The sequence below is a fragment of the Hyaena hyaena genome, unplaced genomic scaffold (assembly GCF_003009895.1).
Source record: "Hyaena hyaena isolate Hyena2069 unplaced genomic scaffold, ASM300989v1 scaffold_880, whole genome shotgun sequence".
NCBI lineage: Eukaryota > Metazoa > Chordata > Mammalia > Carnivora > Hyaenidae > Hyaena > Hyaena hyaena.
This window is the reverse complement of record NW_024081515.1, coordinates 302146-326931: the sequence shown is the minus strand read 5'-3', so window position 1 is coordinate 326931 and position 24786 is coordinate 302146. Positions and strand designations below refer to the sequence as shown.

Below are 24786 nucleotides of genomic sequence, written 5' to 3'. Positions count from 1 at the left end.
AGTGGAGAAGAAAAAATTCCTCTGCCTTCACATTTGCTTCTGTGCATTATGTTTATTCCTCTTCCTCACAGTGTTAGATCAAAAGGACACGTCTTTTTAAATGGTTGCAGCCCTGCCTATTTTGCATTTAGAAAGGGCTTCACATGTTTTTCCCCCAAATTTTGTTAGTTACTCAGTCATTTGTTTCCTCTTGAAAGAAGATGTGACCAGTTGGATTTGTAGGTAATCGTCCTTATTAATTCAGTGGATTCAACAATGTGCCTATTGTGCCTTTCCATTTAGATACTCAAACAGATATTTAAGAGGAGGACTGACTAGGCTGTGAAATTCACAATATGATCACTGATGGCGAGAGCTAACAGTACGGCTTTCTTTTGAAGATAAGATAATTGAATCATGTTCCTTTCTTGAATACCTTTTCAACTAAATTATTGTTGCTTAAAACATCACTTAATGCCACCTCCGTGCCTTTGGCCATTTAGTCCCAGCCATATTGTTCTTAAAAGGCATATAGTGATCAGAACTTCATCCATTAGTATCCTTAACTGACTATTTTCTCTCTTCTTTCCTATAACAGATCGCAGATTGAGCTTAACCAAGAAGTTCATAGTCTGTTCGACACTGACCTGATCTACAACTTCAGAAGGGAGTTCTGCCTGCCCAGTTGGCCTCTGTTGACCGCAGATTGACCGCAGATAGCTTGGCTTCACTCATTGCCTGTGTGGAAAATTCTCCCTATTGATTTTTTTTTTTTTTTTTTTGCACATGGAGGACAGTAACAAAGAGGGCAACACAGGCTGATAAGCCCCGAGACCACAGGAGAATTCTTTTCTTGCAGGCCTTTGGGACTTTTCCTCTAGTTGGAGTTCTGGACTTTAACAGAACACCTTCTAGTCATTTTGCTTTTGTTATATATATATATACATATATATATATAATTTTTTTTCTTTTTACTTTCCCACCGCCTTGTATTTTGTTTCTGTACTTCAGAAATGGGCCTAAAGACCACACAGTGGCCCAGCCATGGGGCTTTTTTCCTGAAATCTTGGCTTCTCATTTCCCTGGGGCTCTACTCACAAGTGTCAAAAATCTTGGCGTGCCCTAGCGTGTGCCGCTGCGACAGGAACTTTGTCTACTGTAATGAGCGAAGCTTGACCTCAGTGCCTCTTGGGATCCCGGAGGGCGTAACCGTACTCTACCTCCACAACAACCAAATTAATAATGCTGGATTTCCCGCAGAACTGCACAACGTACGGTCGGTGCACACGGTCTACCTTTATGGCAACCAACTGGATGAATTCCCCATGAACCTTCCCAAGAACGTCAGAGTTCTCCATTTGCAGGAAAACAACATTCAGACCATTTCACGGGCTGCCCTTGCCCAGCTTTTGAAGCTCGAAGAGCTTCACCTGGATGACAACTCGATATCCACAGTGGGGGTGGAAGATGGGGCCTTCCGGGAGGCTATTAGCCTCAAACTGTTGTTTCTATCCAAGAATCACCTGAGCAGTGTGCCTGTTGGGCTTCCTGTGGATTTGCAAGAGCTGAGAGTGGATGAAAATCGAATCGCTGTCATATCCGACATGGCCTTTCAGAACCTCACGAGCTTAGAGCGTCTGATCGTGGATGGGAACCTCCTGACCAACAAGGGCATTGCCGAGGGCACCTTCAGCCATCTCACCAAGCTCAAGGAATTTTCCATTGTTCGGAATTCGCTCTCCCACCCCCCTCCTGATCTCCCAGGTACACATCTGATCAGGCTCTACCTGCAGGACAACCAGATCAACCACATCCCTTTGACAGCCTTCTCAAATCTGCGCAAGCTGGAACGGCTGGATATATCCAACAATCAACTGCGTATGTTAACTCAAGGGGTCTTCGATAATCTCACCAACCTGAAGCAGCTCACAGCTCGGAATAACCCCTGGTTTTGTGACTGCAGTATTAAATGGGTCACGGAATGGCTCAAATACATCCCTTCATCTCTCAACGTGCGAGGTTTCATGTGCCAAGGGCCCGAGCAAGTCCGGGGAATGGCTGTCAGGGAGTTGAATATGAATCTTTTGTCATGCCCCACCACGACTCCTGGGCTGCCCGTCTTTACCCCAGCACCAAGTACAGCCTCGCCAACGACCCAGCCTCCCACACTCTCTGTCCCAACCCCTAGCAGAAGCTACATGCCTCTGACTCCTGCCACAGCCAAACTCCCCACGATCCCCGACTTGGATGGCAGAGAAAGAGTGACCCCACCGATCTCTGAACGGATCCAGCTCTCTATCCATTTTGTGAATGACACGTCCATCCAAGTCAGCTGGCTCTCTCTCTTTACTGTGATGGCATACAAACTCACATGGGTGAAAATGGGCCACAGTTTAGTAGGGGGCATTGTTCAGGAACGCATAGTCAGCGGTGAGAAACAGCACTTGAGCCTGGTTAACTTAGAGCCCAGATCCACCTACCGGATTTGTTTAGTGCCACTGGATGCTTTTAACTACCGAGCTGTAGAAGATACCATTTGTTCCGAGGCCACCACCCATGCCTCCTATTTGAACAATGGCAGCAACACGGCTTCCAGCCATGAGCAGACGACTTCCCGCAGCATGGGCTCCCCTTTTCTGCTGGCGGGCCTGATCGGGGGCGCGGTGATATTTGTGCTCGTGGTCTTGCTCAGTGTCTTTTGCTGGCACATGCACAAAAAGGGGCGCTACACCTCCCAGAAGTGGAAATACAACCGAGGGCGGCGGAAAGACGACTATTGCGAGGCAGGCACCAAGAAAGACAATTCCATCCTGGAGATGACAGAGACCAGCTTTCAGATCGTCTCCTTAAATAACGATCAGCTCCTTAAAGGAGATTTCAGACTGCAGCCCATTTATACCCCAAACGGGGGCATTAATTACACAGACTGCCATATTCCCAACAACATGCGATACTGCAACAGCAGTGTGCCAGACCTGGAGCACTGCCACACGTGACAGCCAGAGGTCCAGCGTTATAAAGGCGGACAGTAAGACTCTGGAGAACACACACACGTGTGTGCACCGAAAGACACACGAATTACATTTGATAAATGTTACCCAGATGCATTTGTGCATTTGAATACTCTGTAATTTATACGGTGTACTATATAATGGGATTTAAAAAAAAGTGCTATCTTTTCTATTTCAAGTTAATGACAAACAGTTTTGTAACTCTTTGCTTTTTAAATCTTAAAAAAAATAGTTGCTGAAGTACTGTACAGGGTTGTACAATAAGAACCCAATGCCAAGGCAAAAGAAGGAGTGATTCTTCCTCATGATGCACATTAACCATTTTACTGTTGAAGCCGTCAGAATAAATTCCTTTCTTATGGTTGGTGGTCAGATGAAAGGGCCGATTAAAATGGACTCATCAGGGCAGGCTAAATAATGTGGGTAAAACAAGGTATGGCCCAGATATCTTTATGCTATTTCTATACTTCCTGGTGAGGAAGAAAAGTTAAATATTTCAAAATAGATGAAAGGAGGTGGCTACCCTGATTTGACTTAAAGCAGGAAATATAGAAAGCATCACGAGGAAGCCCGTTCCAGTAAGATAAGTTAACCGAACCCGGCAGCATCCAGAAAATGACATGAGTTTTGAAAAGAACTTCAAACCCGGGGGTTGGCTTTCTGAATGAGAGCTTAAAAATCACCCCTCATGCTTCCTTGACCCTATGTGATAACAGAGTTAGAGACTTCAGGCTGATTCCAGTCATCTTCAGGGACAGATAGGATGGTCCAGCAAGAAAACTCCCTTCGAAAGTGTTACTATTTCTAATTATATGTCAGGTTGAATCACATTCAACAGAGATATATTCTAGAATACTTTTTTAGAAGAGGCTAATAAAATAATGGGAAGAATTATATTGAATGGAATTATTTTTGATAATGAGAATTATTTGGGTAGATTCGCTCCAGCTATGTCAACATGATATTTAGACCAACAAGAGATCAGTGTTTGGAATATACTAAACATGTTAATTTAAAAACTATTGATACTATTTAGACAAAAACAAGTGATCAGTGGTTCTGCTATACTTCATCAAACGACTTTGTTAGTATCATGTTGAAATAGCTTGAATTAATACCTGTATCCCCTTGCAAATTTGTCTTCCAATCACCTCACCTATATTTTCGTAACTAGCTGTTTATGCTAGATTTTTTTTTTCCCACTCTGCTTAAAATTTGAAAGAAAAATTATATGCCAGTCTTGGTTGCACAAAATATCCATATATACTTATATACTTTAAAATGTATACTAATTTTCACTGCTAATAATTCTATAAGGACATATCAAAGCTGGCTGAAATAATGTATTTTTTTTTAAAGCAATACAGAGTTTCCACCTTGGACCGACGTCGATCCTGTTCCATTTTTGAAATTTCATTTATTCCTTTTCAGTCTTGGATGTCCCTCTTCTTCGGGACTTGTGGAGGGATGATCAATCTTACATTAACAGGATAACATGAAAAATGAACAAGTCAGAGAGCACAGGCATGTTCCCCTCACCTTGGCAGAGTGGGGCATAGAGTAGAGGACATGGAGAAAAGAGGGATGTCTGTGCTTAATTCTAGATATTTTTTGAAACAATGCTCATTTTCACAAAGTATGTATAATCCACTCCTTTTCATCCCTTAGATGTAGAAGGGCTATCGATCACACACATTATCTAAAAAAATATATATCCTTGGAAAATTCATTTTAAGATCAAATTCTGCCCCGTGTTGTGTATTTCCTTTATCACTGGCCATTTTTAGGGTGAAAAAAAATGAAAATTGATGTCACACTCAGTTTGGCTTTCTTTCTCACTCTTTCTCTGTCTCCCACTTTTAACAAAATAGAACTGCGATGTGTCTTCTTCGTAAGAGTTTAGGTATAAAACGCTATGCAAGGTTTTCTTTATAGTAAAAGCTTTATTTTCTTTAATAACGTACTCCCAACTTATATGTTTTAATCTCCCTTGTCAGAAAGCAGAAAATGTAACTGAAGTTATAATGTTGTAGAGGCAAGAATCAAAACAGCAGTCAGTTGAACTGAAATTAGCTATGAATTAATTTGAATTAATTCTAAGGTGACTTAGGTTTCCATATGAGTTTATTAGCTAGCAAATTCTGGCTGTTGCTTTTTTAAAGCTAATTCCACACAGCAAAGGGACAAGACAGTCTGTGAAGGTGATCAGTGTAACGGTAAGCCATCTACCATTCAGGACAATGCCATGGGGTTTTGTGTATTTAACTGGATAATTCCCTTCCACTGTTGTCTTCTCCTTGGCTGTGTAGATAAAACTATGTGTTCAAATGATGGTACTTTGACTTTTGAGATTTTTATTTTTCCCTCTTTGATCCACAAAATAATCATTCTCATTTATTTATATTGTGTAAAACCCCCAGCGCAATATTTGCCTGCTGAAACGTTTTTGTTTCAGGCCAAGACCAATGTTGGAAAGGTTTCTATGATGTCTTCTGGGATTCACAGAATTATTTGGGGCTTGAGTGGTACAATGAAGACCTAGTCATGTAAAATGGCTCCTTTGCTAGAAGTCGTTTCTGAAGAGATAGAACCTAGTGACAGTCTTTGCTTTGATCTCGCACACAGTATCACAGAGACTGCGAAAATCAAGGTCCGTGTCTCATTTGTCATAGCATACCTGGGGCTCTCACTTACACGAGGATAGAAAGCACATCATGGAATTTGCAGTGTCTTATGTGTCTTTGGAAAACTGCTGAATAACCAGCCACGGTGTTGGCTTAGGCTTTGATTGGCATCTTCGATTGTGGGAAATGTGTTTTGCTGATACATCTACTCTATAATTGAGCCTCTCTTGTGGCCGTTATTATGTATTTTGAGATTAGTCAAGAGTCACAGTTGAAGGGGCAGGCCAAGATCATGAACAAAGACATACCCACTGGCTTATAGAATTTGATGCTGTTTGACCAAACAAGCTGATTTCAGGTAACACACGGTCACGTTCAGAGCTAGGCAACTGTCCCTGTGCAGAGGAAATTCTAGAAGAAAAAGGTGTAGCCATGATCACACAGATATTATTGATCGTTATTCATTCCCAGGGTTGTCATTAATATGTACTTGTTGGGGGAGATGTGTTTGGACAGGGAGAGGCTCTGTGTTTCCCTCCAAACTGGCAAACACATTAGCAGTTCATCATGGTGGACGGCCATAGCAGAGACAAAAAGCATGTTTTCCTGCCAAGTTTCCTTGTATGAGAAGGAAAACATTCTGTCCCGTGAGAAATCATGCAATTTCTAATTATCTGGATGTTTGTTGAAAATGTATAAGATATGTTCCCCGAGGTTTAAAAAAAAAAAAAAAAAAAACTGTAATGTGACCAGTCTGGCAAAAAGAATTAATGAGGGTGCTAATTTTAAGGTTATGTTTCCTACCAGTGCGGATCATGACGGTCTTAGTCACTTCCCAAGATCATAACTTACTTCCCCACTGTGGAGAACCAGCTCTTCAGGTAGTGAGCAGAACACCCAGTCCAAGCAAAAGTTATGGGGAAGAGATGCTGAGACAGATCAGCAAACCCAGTGCACCTTTTGACAGTGAACTGGTTAATTTCCATCGACTTCTTTGTTTATTAGCATTTTTCTCTAACCTACAACAAGTAGACATTGAGTTATACATTAGAACATGAACAGTTTTGCCCATGATTTATCTTTCCAGCTTCATGGGAATGCAAAGCAGTTTCTTTATGCTGCAAAGGGAGATACAAATAGAAAACAAACAAATAAAAAACTCCTAATTCTTACTCTTGTCAAAACCAGCCTGATGCTCTTTTTTTTAAAAAAGTCAGAACATTAATGAAGAAAGCTACGGCTTACATCCTTCTCTGATTTCTTCAGCAGGGTCAAAAGACAACTGACCATTGGGGGATGCTTGGCATAGATTGGGGGGAGAAAGTTTTGTACATGTATGATACTGTTGTTATAACAAACAAATCAGATTCTTTTGCTGTAGTTTTCATTTTTCTTCTTCTAGAGGCACATCCACCAGAAGAGCACAAAGTAAGGCCATCGCAACAGGCATTTTTAAACTAGTATGCAACACACATATGCGTACACACACACACACACACACACTGAAGAATTATAAAGATATCCATGGGATAGAATATTTATAACTTTTTGAGGCAAGATGAAGGCATCGCCACTGTCTGTCCCTCCTAAGACCAGTATATATTCACTGAAAGTTAATCCCGATGGTTTGTTATTGTTTGAATCACATGTTGATTTGCTTCTGGTTTGTGTTTAGTGTGTTCTCATGACAAGGGACTGCAGGGTGTTGGAAAATTCTGCATTTCACATCCTCTGGGACCTACCATGTCGCACACTTTGTTAACTACAAACTTCACTCTACACTATACAGTACCTTGTTGATATATTCAGTAAAGGCTTATTTTAAAAGAAAACCACATTGTGTTTATCTGAGTAAGTTCATTGGGTTACAGTCAACACTTATGTTGTTAATGTGAAAGAAATGTGGGCGGCTTCTTGCTGATGCGTGAGGGTGGCAGGCATGAAGGACATTATCTGAGTTTTCCTTTTCTCCTACCTTGAAGACAACTTCTGTTTCTTAAGGCCATTTAACCTTTTTTGTGTGAGGGGTTTGTATGAAATCTTCATGTTCTTTTCTACTTTCTAACTAAATCGTGTGTTCCTCTGCATATCTTTTCAGTATGCACACATACCTCAAGAATATTACTTTCTATTTGTGAAATCTGTGTTGCTTAAGATAGAGGTAAATGCCAATGGAGTTATCCAATCAGAGGAGGTTTTTCCCCCTATTTCATAACACACGCTGTTGGTTTTAAATGCCAGGGTTTTTTTAATGCATTCTCATGGTACATTTCTATTTCAGATTTGTTTGTAGCTCATCCACCCATACTTCTAACGAGCACTCATGAAAATTTATTCACCTGCTCCAGTTCAACTCGAATAATCCCATGATTTTGCCAGACCCTCTTCCTTTACTCTTTAGTAATGTATTTGACAGATTAAATCAGGAAATAAAATCATGACACTCCAGTTAACTAGTATTAATTATTTGTAGAATCTCTGTTGGGAAATTAAGTATGAAAAGTATGAAAGTATGAAAGACAGTGGTAACTGGTGATGTATGTTACACTTGGGAGACTTTATGCCAAGTACTGTCCGTGAAACTCTCAGTTATATTTTACCAAGAATTACAGACCTTACTCTGTAAAGACCAGACCCTAAGCTGAGGAATAAAATTGGTAAAAAAAAGTTTATTATAAAGTCAGGATTTGGCTGACTTCGGAAGTTTCGTAGAAGAAGAAAATACAGTCATAGGCAAGTCAAGCATATCTTCTACTTCCCTGCGTTCCTAAAGAAATATGTCTGTTCATCCAAAGTATTTACTTTTCATGTACCTTCTACAGAATACTATGTTAGGTTCTTTTGGGGATTCAGAGAAAAATGTGACTCTGCCTGTAAGGAGCTCACAGATTGTGCCATAAGCTTGTTTTCTAACATGTTTCAGAGTCTCAGAGACCATGTAATAACTTTACATTCTTTGAACCTAAACAGAGTATCTAAGGTGACAAAAGAAATATACATCTTGATGAATTTGATGATGTATTTGTTGTGTATATTAGAGGATCTTGGTGTTTAATAGATGCCACAAAGTGATAGTGCATTGATAACATTAGAATTGAATTTGAATTAAATTTTCAAACATATACTAAATAGTCAAATTATTAGGAATTGTGTTTAGTAATTAGACATGGAACTTATTTCCATCAGGCACCAGAATATAAATTAATCTAAAACAAAAATAATGGCACCTGACAGTTCTTGAGCACCTACATAATGCCATATTTACAATGCCTTGATACATGTGGTCACATTTTGTCTTTAACTACGAAGGTGCTTCAGCTTACATTCAGCTGAATGTAAAACTCATCTTCCCAAGAAGTATGTAATTCTTCCTTGATCACAAAACCTGTAAATGGCAGAGTCAGGAGTTAACCCCAAATGTGATTATTATATTAACTATTTTCTTGCCTCTTAATAAATTGACCAGTTTTAAGACAGACTAGCCTTCAGGACAACTTATTTGTCAACAATTAAAATTTGTGATGATGGAGATATCACGTCACTCAGAGGATGCATATATTAATGATTGTGGCAAATCAAGGGAACACTCTAAAAACCTAAAAATATCTGTCTTTCAAATCCCTTGATTATCCACTTCTGGTCTTTAGAGAAATTCTGTTTGTTACTGGGTGGCTGCACATCTATCTGACATGAAAACTTCAGATGGACTCAAGATATGCCTACACCCATGGGGTGAGATGAAAGAACTATTAAAAGAACTTGAGGCAGGTTATTTTTAGTAATGAATTTGTTTCCTACTTGAGAGGTTGCTTGAAGTATTTTGTAGATCTTGCTGAAGATGTTCATATTTCAGACTCTGCTAGGGCTTTATCAAACTGGCTCCTGGATTTACACTTTTTTTCTTTTTTAATACAAATAGAAAGTGTGTGCTCTAGAGGATATTATAGGAGCTTTGTTTTTATTAGTTGTACAGAATGTTAAGGATTAAGCATTTGTAACAGTATGCTCTAAAACAAGAGGTCTTTTTAGCGCACACACGTACACCAACTGATGAACCCTTTTGCCCATTTTCTTGGTATGAAGTCTAAACTAAATGAAAAATTCATTAAGTCCTCAATGAGATTCTTTGTCATTTCTGTGATTTAATCAGCTTCCATATTGGGTCAATCTATTCCTAACCAAATATAAAAACTATGCTGTTTCCGATTCTGCTAAACTCCCTGGTTTGGGTAGAAGGGGCCTTTGTTAGTTCAGTTTTGTTTTCACTTAGCAACTATTTGATGATGCCTGGTAAGTTTTGGTGCTGAATAAGATTGTTTTCCAGGACAGTAAACTTCGCATCATCAGAAATCTTTCCTGAAAATTATGGTACTCAACACATGGGCCAAGTTTTCCCTGTTTCTTTGCTTTCTCTGAGCACTTGCACTCTTACATTTAAATAATTATACAACAGTTCAAGTCCCAACATTTATATGCTTTCTCAAATGTTTTGTTCTCTCTGTTCCCTAACTCTGATGTGGCTAAGACCCTTCCTGTAGTCTCTAGTCCACTTCCATCTTTCTTACACACTGTGGGACAAAGTATAATAATCTATAAATAATGCCTGATTGTGACACGACTCTTGGTTTCAAAGTATGTCATTACCATGATTTTAAGAGAGAATTCAAGCTCTTTGTATCACATATGTGTCTTATATACATTACTCCCTGGCATTCCTTACAAGTATGTCCTCATTCATTATGTGCTCTAGACTAGACAGATATTTTAAATGAACCAAGAGGCTATCTTTACAAAGTGTCAAGCTCCTCCATACTGCTGTAGTTTTGCTCGAGGTCTTTTATTCTATGACATTCACTTTCTCTGTTGCTTAGTGAACTGTTCTTTCTTCAAGATACAACTCAAATGTCCCCCACCTTTGGGAAACTTCTCAAATCACATCTGTCAACTATCTGATCTCTCTGTGCAGTTAGTATAACTTTAAAATACTTTTATTTATGGCATCTATATGTTGTGGGTTGTCATGCATCTGTTTCACACCTATATTTTAACCCCCTGGAGACAGAGGAATACTCTGCCAATTTGTGTATCTCATCCAGTGACGAGTACAGTGCCCAGCCCTTGGCAGGTGTCTAGTACATCCTTTTGGGTAAAAGGTTAACAGAGCACATGGGACAATGCAGTGATGTCAGTGTTCCCCAAACAGCAGCAGCTCAAATAACAGCTACTCTGCCAATCTCCTATGGCTGGATGGCTTTCTTAAAAGCCTTCGAATGATCTGTGGAAGTCAGGATATGCAGAATTAGCCTTGCTCAAATGCTACTATATGCACTTTACAGGAAGCAAAGCATACATTTTCTAAAAAAAAAAAAAAAAACCACCTCTTGTTTACCCATGACTATTTTTATGGAAACTTTGTTTTCATGATTACTTGTTGACCACACATCTGATTTGAAAACTTTATTATGAAATCAGGATATGTTTACACCTACAAGGAAGGCTGAGGGAACTATTAGAATGATTTGAAGAATGTCCTTTTTTAATATTTTACAGACAACCCCAAACTCTGAGCCAACATGCAGAAAGGCATAGAGACATACCTTAAAGAATTGTCTTACAAGGTGTCATCATGAGAAATACACAAACTGTGGATAGACATAAAGTCAAAGTAAAACATTTTGACAGTTTGATAGACAAAATGAACTTTTCACATGTAAAAAAGCAGAAGCAGATTCATTTTTTGTTTCCATCAACAATATCAAAAGGGACGGTCAATATTGACTGTGTCATATCTTATACCTAAAATATGGCATGTATCACTTAGAAGTTCACATTGTATTATCTTGATTATTTGCTCTAAGAATAAATAGTTCTCTTCTAGAAATGATATTCCTATAAAGAAGGATGCAGTGGAGGTGGTAGTTATTAAGAACTTAGACTTGAAACAGGTGGACTTATTTTGGAAATAAGTTGGCTTTGTTAATAACATATACTTTATGGTCATCAGTTTCTTTTACCTGAAGTGGAGCCAGTGAAGTCTAATACATATGGAGGTTTCCAGAACTGCGGGTTTGTAGGGCAGTGTCTCAGCAAGCACTGAATAAATGTGCTTGGTCCTGAGCACCAAGTATTTTTCAAACAGATCTCATTCACAAGCACAGGGTGACATATTGTCCACTTTATATGAAGACACCAAACTTTGTGAGTATTAAGATCAGAAGTACATGTGAGTCATCTATTCAAAGGTAATTAACATCCAAAATTCCACATAATTGTGTACAGCCATTATCAATAAAAGTCCAACAGGGAGTTTTCCATTTTTTTCTATTTTTTTTTCTGGAAAAGTTAGGGAAAGTGAGGCGCCATAAGGTAACACAGAACCATAGCAGGTCTTCTGTCCCATGATGGGTGGGACCACTGAGCAGCACTGTTGAACGGAAAAAGAATAGACTTCTTGTAGTGTAGCTAACATATTTCCTCTCTGATGTTCAGAACACACATACATGTGATTATTGCTGAAAATTAGTGCAAAAGTATCAAATGTGCTCAAGAATGAATGTTCAGAAAACATTGGGAAATTAAGAAAACAAGATAATAACTTTCTCCTCAAAGATCTATAATGTTAAATGACATGGTTTTGTTTCATTTTACTGTCACCAAACCATAGGATCTATATCGGCAGTTGGGTGGCAGAGAGTGGAGCTGGTAACAACCAAATGGAAGAGCATGTTAATGGTTCTGCTGTATAGATGTGACAGTCTACCAGCTGTCACACAGTTACTTTTTGCCATCAATGCCATTCTTAATTTTGTAATCTCATTGTAATTAAGAGGCATACATCCTCTTCAAATAGGTCATGTTCTTTTTTCCTTCTGTACATGGTAATTAATGGTAGTTAAAACAGCCTCAAAGCAGGTCTCTCGCACGGAGTCTATATTAGCGTTATTTGCCTTTTATTTTGCCTCTCCTTGTTTAATAAATGCAGAAGGTGAGACATTCAGGTGCTAGGGGGAAATTGCTTTCTCCTCTAGTCCTTGACTACAGAGTGTAATTGGTTTCAGGGCAGCTATTCAGCAGGTATAAGTCAATATTGTCATTCCCGGGGTCTGTAGCCAATTTCCCTTCTCTTTGGGCTGGTGGGTGTTTTGATAGCTTGTCTCCCAGCTCTTTCTGTTGTTAAATATTTTACATATTGACTCTCATCAGTTGGAATACAGTGTGTGTTCCCCTAGTGTATCTGGAATAAGTGGGAACTATTTGGTTTGTAATGGAGACCAATCACCTCTAATAGAAAACAGCAGTTTCTACAGCCTATTGTATGGGGCTTACTGAACATGATGAACATCTCTGACTTTGTGTTCAAATCTGTACAGAGTTTTCCTTGTTCCATTCTATACTAACCTTGGGCATTGAGCATATTTATGCTTCAATTTCCACATTGGTTTGTGGGGTAATTACAATACTTACCTCAGCAGAAACAATATAGCTCAGTGCATGACACATACTAAACGTTCAGTTAATGTCAGGCGCTTTCTGAAAATATACGGAATTAATAGCCACTAAGTTTAGTTACACGGCTTGGATCTCCCTTGGATCATAGGTAAGACCATTCATCTCTCTGGCTTGTTTCTTCTAGTCGAGAGCATAAGACTTTGGTTCATTTCTTAAGTTCTTTAGGACTTTAAATTGTTTCATCCTTGTCAATTTTCCATGAAGTTCAGCTATAGTGAATTGGGCTGATTCATGCCATGTGTTTTTATGAATTTCAAGAAGATGTGTTTGGGATAGAAAACAGGGAATGTGCAAAAACTCTGTTTCATTGACTTTATTACACAGACTGGCATGTCCCCCATTAGTTAGAGCAACAGTAAACTCAATATGTTTGGAAAGCAACATGCACAAGTATGAAAAGAGCCTTGGAATCGCAAAGAATTCCCGCTTTGTACCAGTGTGTTATTAATGTTCCTAAACCTCACTTTCCTCATATGTGAAATAGGGTAACAGTACTTGTGAATAGTCAATGAGATAACTTTATGTCATGTGTTTGGTGCAGAACCATTCATTGAAACTCCTCATGGCTGAAAAATTACAAATGAATTGAAAGAGAAGCAAGTGGAATCAAAAAAGCCCATTCTTATTAACTCAATTATCTTTCCCTAAAAAGAGAGAAATTCAAACTATGTTACTAAGTAGACATTTATAAAATACTTTATTTCGATAAAAAATTATTAAAGATAGATTTCCCTACAGTAAAACTTGTATAAAACAAGATTGTTTCTTAAACTATTGAGTGCATCTTCTATCTTTGTAAGCCTTTTATGTAAGAGCTATAAACTTTAAATATTCAACAGAAATTATGAGAATATCCAGGAAAATGCTGAATGATAAATGTACCTTATTTTTGATGAAATAGAACAGATTTTAACGCTTACTGTGCCACTTCTTATCTTTGAAAAAGTATACAAGTTTGATCTTAAAAATGAAGAAAGAGTTTTTAGAATAATTAGAAAATACTTCTTTCCATGGCCTTCGTTTATAAAACCGTGGCTTACCTGGTAGCAATGGAAGTTAATTTCAAAATATTTAGCCTTAAAGTGGTTGCCTAAGGATCCCAGCGAGTAAGCAATAGCTTCAATTGATTACATCATACATCTGAATTTAATAATGAAACATTGTTTTATTAAAGACACTTATATAATGCAAACTTTCCAATAATTTATACCATCCAATGATGGATACTTTAGATAAATAGCTCTTAGCTATGTAGTTAGAAAGCTATCCTTAGGACTCAGATTGAAGTATCATCATCTGTCCACTTCTTTTACAAGCTCATTTATTCATTATGTCCTTGTTATGGAATTTTTAAAAGTTTGTTACCTCTATGAAGAGAACTTAGTAAAATGTAGCCAAGTTAGTAAAATAATTATTTTCAAAAGTTACTTAGGCCTTATGCTACCTCTTTAAAGGACCAAAATAGCATTTTAAAAGGAATATATCAAAGCAAATATTATAAAATTATTTAATAGTATTTTTTCCCCAAACATTCAAATTCTATCTGGCAGTTTAAGAACTTACAAATAAATCAAAGATGAAGTCATTTGAGGGAAAAGCACATTCTTAATTAATCTTAATTAATCTTACATAGTGAAGGAAATTCAAAACTTCAGAGATAATGCTTTTGAAATAATTGATTTTAACAAAGCTTTCGTTAATGAAAGAATTGCGACAAAGTGAGTCTATTCTACTGTAAGCGGGAAGCCATTGCAAGCCTGTGCAATTGGAAAATTACACAACAAACAAACCACCATAGGGAAGAGAGACAGACATAAAGAAAATGTTTACATAAAATTACATTTTAACGGGCAAAAAGTCCCCATCAAAAACAAAATGAAAACACACAAAAAATATGTTTTACAGAAGAGCGATCGAAGTATGAGCAAATAAATTGTGCTGTGAAATTCATTTTAGGGAAAAATATGCAATGTGTTTTGTGGAGATATGAATCAACATACTTAAACATACAAATCATTTGTGGCATGGGTACAAAATAGTCAGGCTTAGTTTAGAAAATGTAATAAAAAAGAAACATCTAGAGCAAGAAGTTATCAAAAGAATTAGCAAATAGTTTAAAATATTAACCATCTCAAGACACCTGGGAGGCTCCGTCGGTTGAGCATCCGACTTCGGCTCAGGTCATGATCTCACGGTTTGTGGGTTCAAGCCCTGCGTCAGGCTCTATGGTGACAGCTCAGAGCCTGGAGCCTGCTTCAGACTCTGTGTGTGTGTCTCTCTCTCTGCCTCTTTCCTGCTTGCATTCTGTCTCTCAAAAATAAATAACATTTAGGAAATAAAATATTGATCATCCAAGTACTAGAAATTGGAACTACTCTTATTAAAAGTTATTCGAGAATCCATGGCATATGTGATGGTGGAAATTGCAGTGGCTTTAGAGTTCAAATATTGGCTCATTGACTTACCAGCTGTGTCCCTAGCCAAATAATTAACTGCTTTAATATTTGGTTTCTTATCTTTACAGTGCTATAATAAAAACCCTTACCATTGTGTTGGTGTGAGAATTCATTTAAAGTTAAGAGCACAATACCTTGCACAATAGTGATTGCTCAGCTGTGTTAACTCCACTCAACTTCTTCCTGTCATTTCCTGTCCCTTTCCTTTTCTGTCACCCCTGGCAGAACAAAACACTGTCTTGTGCTCCTGTAATGAATACAGACATCGCACAGTCTGTTCTTTCAAGAGATCCTGAGATAGAAAGAGATGCCATCTCATGTGACCAGGAGTGACATAGCTTGGAGTGTGTGTCCGCCAATCCACACTGCAAGCAGGCATGCTCATGTATTGCTTGTTTTAAATTAAGTTTTAAAACATGGTAGTTGCCTTTTGAGCTTCTGTGGGTGCCTCTGGGAGTGCTGGTGGGGCACCCGCTTCTACAAATTTTTCTTGATGTAGCCTCCCCACTGCAGCAACAGTAGAGTTAACCATCTGTAACTATGTAACTGTTTCATTAAAAAGAAAACTTAGGGGCGCCTTGGTGGCTCGGTCAGACTCTTGATTTGGGCTCAGATCATGATCTCATGGTTTGTGGGATTGAGCCCCGTATCAGGCTCTGTGCTGACTGCGTGGAGCCTGCTTAGGATCCTCCCTCTCCCTCTCTCTGCCCCTCTACATCTCACTCACATGCAAGGGTGCATTCTCTCTCTCTCTCTCTCTCACAATAAAAGAAAAAACTTCGTTAATTTTTTTTAAAAGCTTAAATTTCCTGTGGCTTTTACTCTTTGCTCTGTCATCCTCCACTCTGAAATTCCCACCAGTTTTTCCCTTCCTCTGATTCCGGGCATCCTCACCAAAATGGGTACACGTTACCAAGATTTTCAAGAAGTGGAGTGTGTACTAGCCATTATGATGGTGGCTGGGAATATGTGTCTTACCCAAATATAGCAATTATCGGTAGAGGACGGGACACAAGACAATGGAGTATGGTCGGGAAAAGGAGAAATGAAAGAGTTTGGAGCACGGGCCACCAAGGCGGACAGTCACTGAGAGGGATCCCAAATTTGGGGGCAGCCTTAGGAGGGCAAAGGTCACCTGTGTGTTTGACATCCCAGGAAGTGCACTGGTGCTGTTGGTAGAAAGCTTGAAACTGAAGGGAGAGTTTTTGTTGAGGTTCTATTCTCTTTCCCCAGCCACCACCCTTCCCTGACGATTGGTAGGCACGTCGGTTCACAAATAAGCTCAGGTTCACCTGAGATTTCATCACCAGTTCACCTCTTCCTCTGCCCTGTCTTTCCTCGTCACCCATCCCTTTCACTTATGTCAGCTGCAAAAGTCTTTTCTAATAAGCCTTTCGTGTGTTAATCTCTGTATGAGTCAGAGTCCCTGAGAGCCCAACCTGCCACGACCTGCTTCACACTTCTGCTCAAGGCTGAATGTCCCCAGAGGTAAGAATATAATTGTATGAAGATGTAATACTGAACCCAAAGGCGTCCCTTACTTACTGAACAATGTGAAATAAAATTAACTTCACATTACAACCTCTGAAGATTTAATTCTGTGAATTTGAATGATGCGCCTCAACATGTACTCATGAGGCCCAAGTTTTGTTGCATGTTAATGGCAAACAGTTTGTTAATCAATATTGAACCTTTCCCCTTCTCTGATGATTGTCAAACTTCTTGGAAAATAACTCTAATATACCTTAAACATAAACATTTTACAAAAAACAAGGTGCATAAAAGCAAACAAAAAGAACAGCTAACATTCACTTCTTTGAAGCCATGTGAAACCAAAGTTTATCAACCCTATATGAAAAGAAAAAGATATAAGGAAAAGGCAATGACAATGCTTGGTGTATTCTTGTAACTAAATCCAAGTCTGTCTGCTTGATGCTCAGCAGAGAGAGTCACTGAAACATCCAGAAGGTAGCAAGGAAAGGGTCTACAGGAGAGGTGGCCAGAGAAGGAGACAGGAGAGCAAGCCTGAAATCCATCTCCCAGAAGGAGAAATGTAAAGGCAAAGGAGAAAGGTGGGGTAAAAAGTTCTAGCTGCACTTATTAATCTGCAGCTGGGATCAGTCCTATTAACCCTTTGGTTACTGGTTTCATGAGAACAAGTGTTTTCTGTGGATAGATAAACACTAAAATAAAATTTCTAGACAGTAGGTCTCAATTCTGTAACAAACGTTTTCTCATGATCCAATTATTTCAACCATACCTGCAGTATCCCACAAATTTTCTCAGTCGTTGACTGAACACTGGGAAAATGAGTGACTCTCACTGTGGCCCAATTTCCTTCTTTCAGGCATAATACCATGTTGTTTATGAGCATATCTTCTCGTTATGCTGACAAAATCTTGATGGGAATAAAAGAGTTGAATTCTCTTTTTGGAGTGGTTTATGATTTTAGAATAAGCAGGTTTTTTGGTTTTGTTTTTTTTTTTTTAATAATGTTTATGTGTTTTGAGAGAGAGAGCAGATGAGAGGTAGAGAGGGAATCCCAAGCTGGCTCCATGCTGTCAGCTCAGAGCCCGATGTAAGGCTTGATCCCACGTGAATTATGAGGTCCCAACCTGAGCCAAAATCAAGAGTCGGATGCTTAACCAACTGAGCTAACCAGGTGCCCTGAGATTGAGCAGCTGTTCTTGAAAGCAGTTGCCCACATGGGAAAAGAGAGGATGAGTTCTAAAGTCTATCAAATATTTGAGCACCAAATTTACTTTCTATAAATGCAAGTAAAATTCTGGGATTCCACCAGAAATCCCAAGACCTCTGATTTTACTTTCTGCTACTGACTTTTTAGTATGCCCAAGGAGTGGTAGCAATGAATAATTGGGCTCAACCCTGTTGGAGGGCTGCTGAATTTTCTCTTATGATTTTGGCTAGGATTAGAGTGCTTAACACAAGTTATACTTACAGACTCTTTTGCTATCCATATATACATCTCCCATCTCAGAGATGGCATAAGGGAAGCCCCTGAAAGAATTGGTGACTGTAATTGATGGAGTATGCTCTGAAGCTCTGAAACACAGGGCTAAGATTTCAAATCAGGTGTTTGCCCCTCATTGCATTGCACTACTTTCCTCATGAGTTTTCTTGCAGTTAGTGTTATTAACTAATTATTTATCTATTGCTGATACTGCAATGAGCCTGTGGTGGGCCATTCTGCAGATTAATCCAAAGAGATCTGGAAATGACCAGTCTGAGCACTTTATTCCCCAAACTGTATATTTTATCAGAACACCAAGGTACTCGGTGGATTAATGATCCGACCATCCTGCTGACTACATTTAGAATCATGTAATTACTAGATTTTAATGCAGATCATGACCCAGCTTTCCTTGGCAAATAAAATTTAGTCACCAAAGTATAGATACCACATATTAGATATCTTGAGAATTGTTTTGGTATTTTCTTTCATCTTTGGAAAAGCCACTGGGACCTTCTCTAAGAAGCAAATTAGAAGAAGGGCGCCTGGGTGGGCTCAGCCGGTTAAGCGTCCGACTTCGGCTCAGGTCATGATCTCACAGTTCGTGGGTTTGAGCCCCGTGTCAGGCTCTGTGCTGATGGCTAGCTCAGAGCCTGGAACCTGCTTTGGATTCTGTGTCTCCCTCTCTCTCTGACCTTCCCCTGCTCATGCTGCCTCTCTCTCTCTCTCTCTCTCTCTCTCTCTCTCTCTCTCTCAGAAATAAATGAAAACAGTAAAAAACAATTTAAAAGAAGAAGCAAATTAGAAGAGACAGACTTCATTAATAATAATAATAATGACAATAATAATAATAAGACTTAGGTCTCTCATTAAAACCTCTGCCATTACACAACCATTTGCTGCCATAAATCTCCTACTTTTTAATAAGTGTGCCTTATGAATAATACCGTGTCTATATACATGTGCTAGTTTCTTACTGGCCTTGTTCTGTCTTTCCTGTTGGGGTCTAGCCTCTCTGCAAAGAGCTTCCAGCCCCTTGATTAGGAGACAGCAAAGTACTCAAGCAACCTGGTGAACACATTATTAGAAACCTCTCCCTGTTCTTTCTCAACAAACAGCTTGAGAGAATTAGTAAGGACATTCCTAAACTATAGATCCTACCTTAGGGTTCTCCACAGCATAGCTGAGTGCCTGGGTAAACATCCTGACCTGGCTTTTTACTCACCAATGTATCCTTGGGCAAGTTGTTAAATTGTAGCCATTATTTCCTCATAGATTTGGTGTAAATACTAAATGAGTTTAAATGCATATAAGGCAAGTCTTACCTCCAGTTCTCCAAAACGTAGGTAGCAAGATTCTAATAACTCCTATAGTGCGCTTGGTCTGTGACTTATTTGTAGTGCCTTGCTGTCCTTTTAAAAACATTTCTGCAAAAATGAAACTAAGATAGGGCTTTTCAAAGTGTAACAACCCCCATGGATACAAGCAGGGAATGTAGTATATGATGCTGGGGTGCCTAGTGTAAGAGTTAACATTTTTGACAAAGCCTTAGGTATGACTGGTATTTGTCATTCCTAATTCCTTCTATATACTTTTTTTTCCTAGAAGAAATCTAGCACATGTATAGGACACCCCTGCATGCAGTGTTCTATATGTCAGTTAAACTCTGCAAATTACATGCACACGTGCAAAATTTCCAAGACCATTATGGAGTGGAGGGTCTCTGCCTATTAATGTGTGGGCTTACGTATGAAGGCAATCAGACAAGGTAGCTATAATCAACAGCTCAATGCCCGAGGTCAAGAGACAATAGCAAGAGAGCCCTGATTTCTAGATAAAGGCTACAGTAAAATGTTATTGCTTACAATAGTTCAAAGGGTGGCCCCAGATTTCTCCTCCTTTAGCCATTTCTTACTCTTTTTCTGGGACTAATGTCAGCCTCTACAAACAATATTTTTTTTTTAAAGTCAACTTTTAAATAGGAAATGGAAGGAAGAATTTTTGCACTGCGACCTAGAAATAATTTAAAAATTGTACTTGTTGTGAATGTTGGTAGGTCATGGTTTGTTACAATGAAAGCTTGAACTGAAGATACTAAATAAACTAACCTTTAAGGAGTCCAAAAATTATGCGCACTTAATATATTGAGCACACCTAAGACTTGTATTAAATCCTCTCCTGTTTACAATAACTGGAATCATTTCTATCTCTTGCATTTTATTCTTGTTGGATGAAGACTGTGGTACCCAAACTGGTTGCAAGTCTATTTACTCAAAGATATAAATGTGGTATTGGTTGCCTAACCTGGTTGTGAGAGAGGAGACAATTCTATTACTGTGTAATGGAACATTGGCAATTCTTGGCTTGCAGTGGAAAAAAAAAATCAGCTACTGAAATTTTTACCTGAGGTCACTTGGAATGAAATACCTATTAAAGCCAAAGTTTTGGTGAGCTCTGTGATTTCTTCAATAGAATTTTATGAGAGGAATATAAATATAATAATTGTGGGGTAAGCTAGCTCCTTCTGAGTGGACTGAAATGTGTAGAGATAGAGAACAACAGCTCAGGGTTTTATTTTATTTTATTTTTATTTTTTTTTTTTTGTGGATTAAAAACCACAAATTTATCTTATAGTCTTTTTTTTTTTTTACAAATAGTTTATTGTCAAATTAGTTTCTACATAACACTCAGTGCTCATCCCCAAAGTGCCCTCCTCCATGCCCATCCCCCCTCCCCCCCACATCCATCAGTCCTCAGTTTTTGTCAGCATTCAAGAGTCTCTCATGGTTTGCCTGTCTCCCTTTCCCCCACCATTTCCACCCTTCTTCTCCCGCTTGTTCCTCCGTCAAGTTCCTCCTAATCCTCCTATACGTGCAAACATATGATATTTGTCCTTCTCTGCCTGACTTATTTCGCTCAGCATAACACCCTCAAGGTCCATCCATGTTGCTACACATGGCCAGATTTCATTGTTTCTCATTGCCATGTAGTATTCCATGGTATAGATAAACCACATCTTCTTGATCCATTCATCTGTTGATGGACACTTAGGCTCTTTCCATGTTTTAGCTATTGTGGAGAGTGAACAGCTCAGGGTTTTAAATACTTTGCTCAAAGCAAGTCAGAGGCTCAGGGAGCATCCATGACTACTTCCCACAGTCTTTTATGTCTTGTAGCTGCAGGGCTGCTGTTGGGAAAAAGAATAATAAAGGTACACAGTGTCTGATCTTGTTTATTGCTGAATTATAATGTGGGCTGAATCATAGCCTCACCGGGTCATCTCTGTAAAAGTTATGGCATTGATTGGGAAAGACTGAGAACCTGGAAAATTCAGACGCAAATGTTAGGTGGATATAGATTAATGTTACTATACTGATTGTCCAAGTCCGATGATACTTCCTTGCTGGTAGAAGCCCCTTATCCCTGTTGTGTAAGGTCAGTTTTTACTTTCTTGGGGAACTAATTTGCCTGAGGTAACTAATGTATAAGGAATGCCATTTTCCCTCATCACCTGTCCTTACCACTTTACCGCCCTCAGACCTAGAGTTAGAATCAGTCCCCAGGGTGTTAGTAGAGGCTAAAGGGTGAACCAGGAGGAGGAGGGTGGAAAAATGTCACGTGTTTTCTTTTTCTTTCTTCTTTGTTTTAATCAGTAGAAACCTGGGGAATATGTGTAGCGATAGATTTGAAGGGAGCTTCACCGGATGGGAAAAATCATAAACATGTTGGTTGAAATTAACCAGTATGAGTGCACGCACCGGAACCTGCATCTAATGTGCTTGTCCGAGAAGCTCAGAGTGATTATAACTGCCTACTGGATTGGTTGCCTGAAACTTGGACTCAACGATGGCTCACACCAAATGAAGGTGAGATGCAAGGGACTCCTCGGTATGTGGTAGAATCAGCGACTTGTCAGGGGGTGGGAACAGAGGGGTGAATTATCATCTGATTTCACTTTATTTCACTTCAACTTCTAATTATGTCTCCTATAAGTGTCCAAAAGGTATTTATTTCACGAAGGCATTTAATAATACATTGATGAAGCTGTCCTCCCTTGGGTAGAAATGAAGGTATAGATGCTGTCCTTGAAATGGGCTATATGTTTAAGTGGGAATGATTGAATCCTAGAATGAGAGAAGTCAAATGACAGTATTTATTACCAGGTATAGGGTGGACATGATTATAATAGGCATCAAGAATATAGTAGTAGAAACATGGCTTACCCATTTTCCAGAAGTGGATAATTCTTTATTGTGTCCTTATGAGTAAAATAGATGTCCAGCCACATTAACTTATATTACATCACACAACTGAAGAAATGACCCAGGTATGACAAAGGAAAGCCTGGATTTAATTATCGCAATGGAATATCATAGCCACTTATCAATTCTCAGAGTTAAGTTGTAGTAATAGTAATTTCTGTGTTATCCCCGTTTCAGGTGCTTCTTTCACCCATGAAGAAGATGGTTCTATTTTGGAGAATAGCAGATCTAAGCTTAATCAAGTGGTGATTTCAGTTGCTATGGTTGTAGACAATGTGGTCTTAATTAGAAAAATCCATTGAGCTGTGACATCTTGTATTCAGCTATTAATCTAAAAATGGCTATAATTTACCTTCTTGTTTTATCTCAGTAAGCAAAGAACACCAAACTGGTTTACTTTCACCTTAATTAACATTTCTCATGGTGAATTCATGAATTATTTCCAGAGACTTTGATTGTTTCACCATACCAGAGGATGTCACACAGGTCTACGATTTAATGACATCAAGTGACTGAAATTGGAGAGCTGTGAATATGTGATATCCTAGCCAACTTTGTAATTTACAAACATGCTGAAACGTAGGAGAAAACACTCATGAAAATTCAGGGCCCACCATCTTTTTCATATTTCTGAAAATTCAGTGACACATGTCTGAGTATCCCTTCCAAGGAAATAGTCCCAGTTCTTGGTGGGCTTCTGGATGTTTGAAGGCAAAATATACAACTTTTGGCTGTGTTGTTACAATACTTTGACCGAGTAATTGCTAAAGCTGTGAATTTTCAGTTTGTTCCAGAAGAAAAGTAGACTCTCCAGCTTATCCAGGCTATACTGCAAGCTGTTCCCTCTGCCACTTGGTCATAATAATTCAGCAAATTCAGTGGTGTCTAAAGTGTTTGGAGCAAATGGGCATGTAGTTTGGAAAATCTTGCAAATCTGATAGTAAATTAATAATGTAGACCTTTGGGATACTGAAACAAAATCATGTCTTTTTCCTGATGTTGATTATTAATATCCTTTTGAGAAAAAGAACCTACTTTGCTAATAGATGCTAAGAGAGGCCAAACACTTAACCGCTGGAGCCCCAAGTGCCCATGCAACCACGACTAGCATCTTAAAAATGAATTAAACTTAAAGTTGAGCTTGGGCAACAAAAAACCTACATGAAATAGAAATGGTATATGTAAAATTGGCTCAGTGCTCAAATTTATTGTTTGAACAATTGTTTACCCTACCAATGGATTATATGTTTGTGCATTGCCACTTCTTTCATCTCTGCTTGTTCACCAGAAAAACTGTAGAGATGAGAAATCTTCCAAGTGGGCAGGTAATTGAGTGGTGCACCTGTTTGCTCACTTTGCTTGGAAATGAAGGCTGCCTGAAGTATGAATACAATTTGGAAGATTGGTAATAAGGTGATCTAGAAAAGAGGTATGTGGAAAGACCTTTCAGAACTGGTAGAGTCCAAGTGGATATTAATGTCCCATATTTCTCTTCAGAAGACATTCCCAGCTGAAGAATCTCTTAATTATGTGAATTCTATGACTCATTATATGAATGTCAAGAAGTTACTTTCAATAGCCACTTCCCCTTTGCTTGCTCAATAGATTCATGAATTAAGAATTAATAACAGCAAGAATATAGGTTAAAAAATAGATTCAACAACATGGCAACATGGCTTATTTGGTACAGTCAGCACTGAGTATCCAAGCTGCCAACTCAGAGAAAAATGCTGACACTCTCACATATCATCATCACTAGGGGGGCCAACAATCTGTCTGCTGACAAGTAACAACACTGGACCCCTTCCACTATGGAAAGGGCAACTATTTATCCAAATTGGAATAGACAATTCTGTATATGGATTTGCCTTTTTGGTGACCATGACTTTGCATCTGTTGACTTATTTAATGGGACATTATCAGAGTGACCCATACAAGATTGTTTTTCAGCAATGAATTCATTCTAATACACAG

At 38.8% G+C, this 24786-nt stretch overlaps 1 protein-coding gene across 1 annotated transcript in view; it reads left to right on the top strand.

Moving 5' to 3' along the window:
- FLRT2 (fibronectin leucine rich transmembrane protein 2) overlaps positions 1-7446 on the top strand; it is a 101716-nt gene extending 94270 nt beyond the window's left edge. Inside the window, exon 2 of the mRNA XM_039220335.1 lies at positions 578-7446. Coding sequence (XP_039076266.1) covers positions 993-2975 — 1983 coding nt within the window. The 5' untranslated portion in view covers positions 578-992 and the 3' untranslated portion in view covers positions 2976-7446. The remainder of the gene's footprint in view (positions 1-577) is intronic.
- The last annotated feature ends 17340 nt before the right edge of the window (positions 7447-24786 follow it).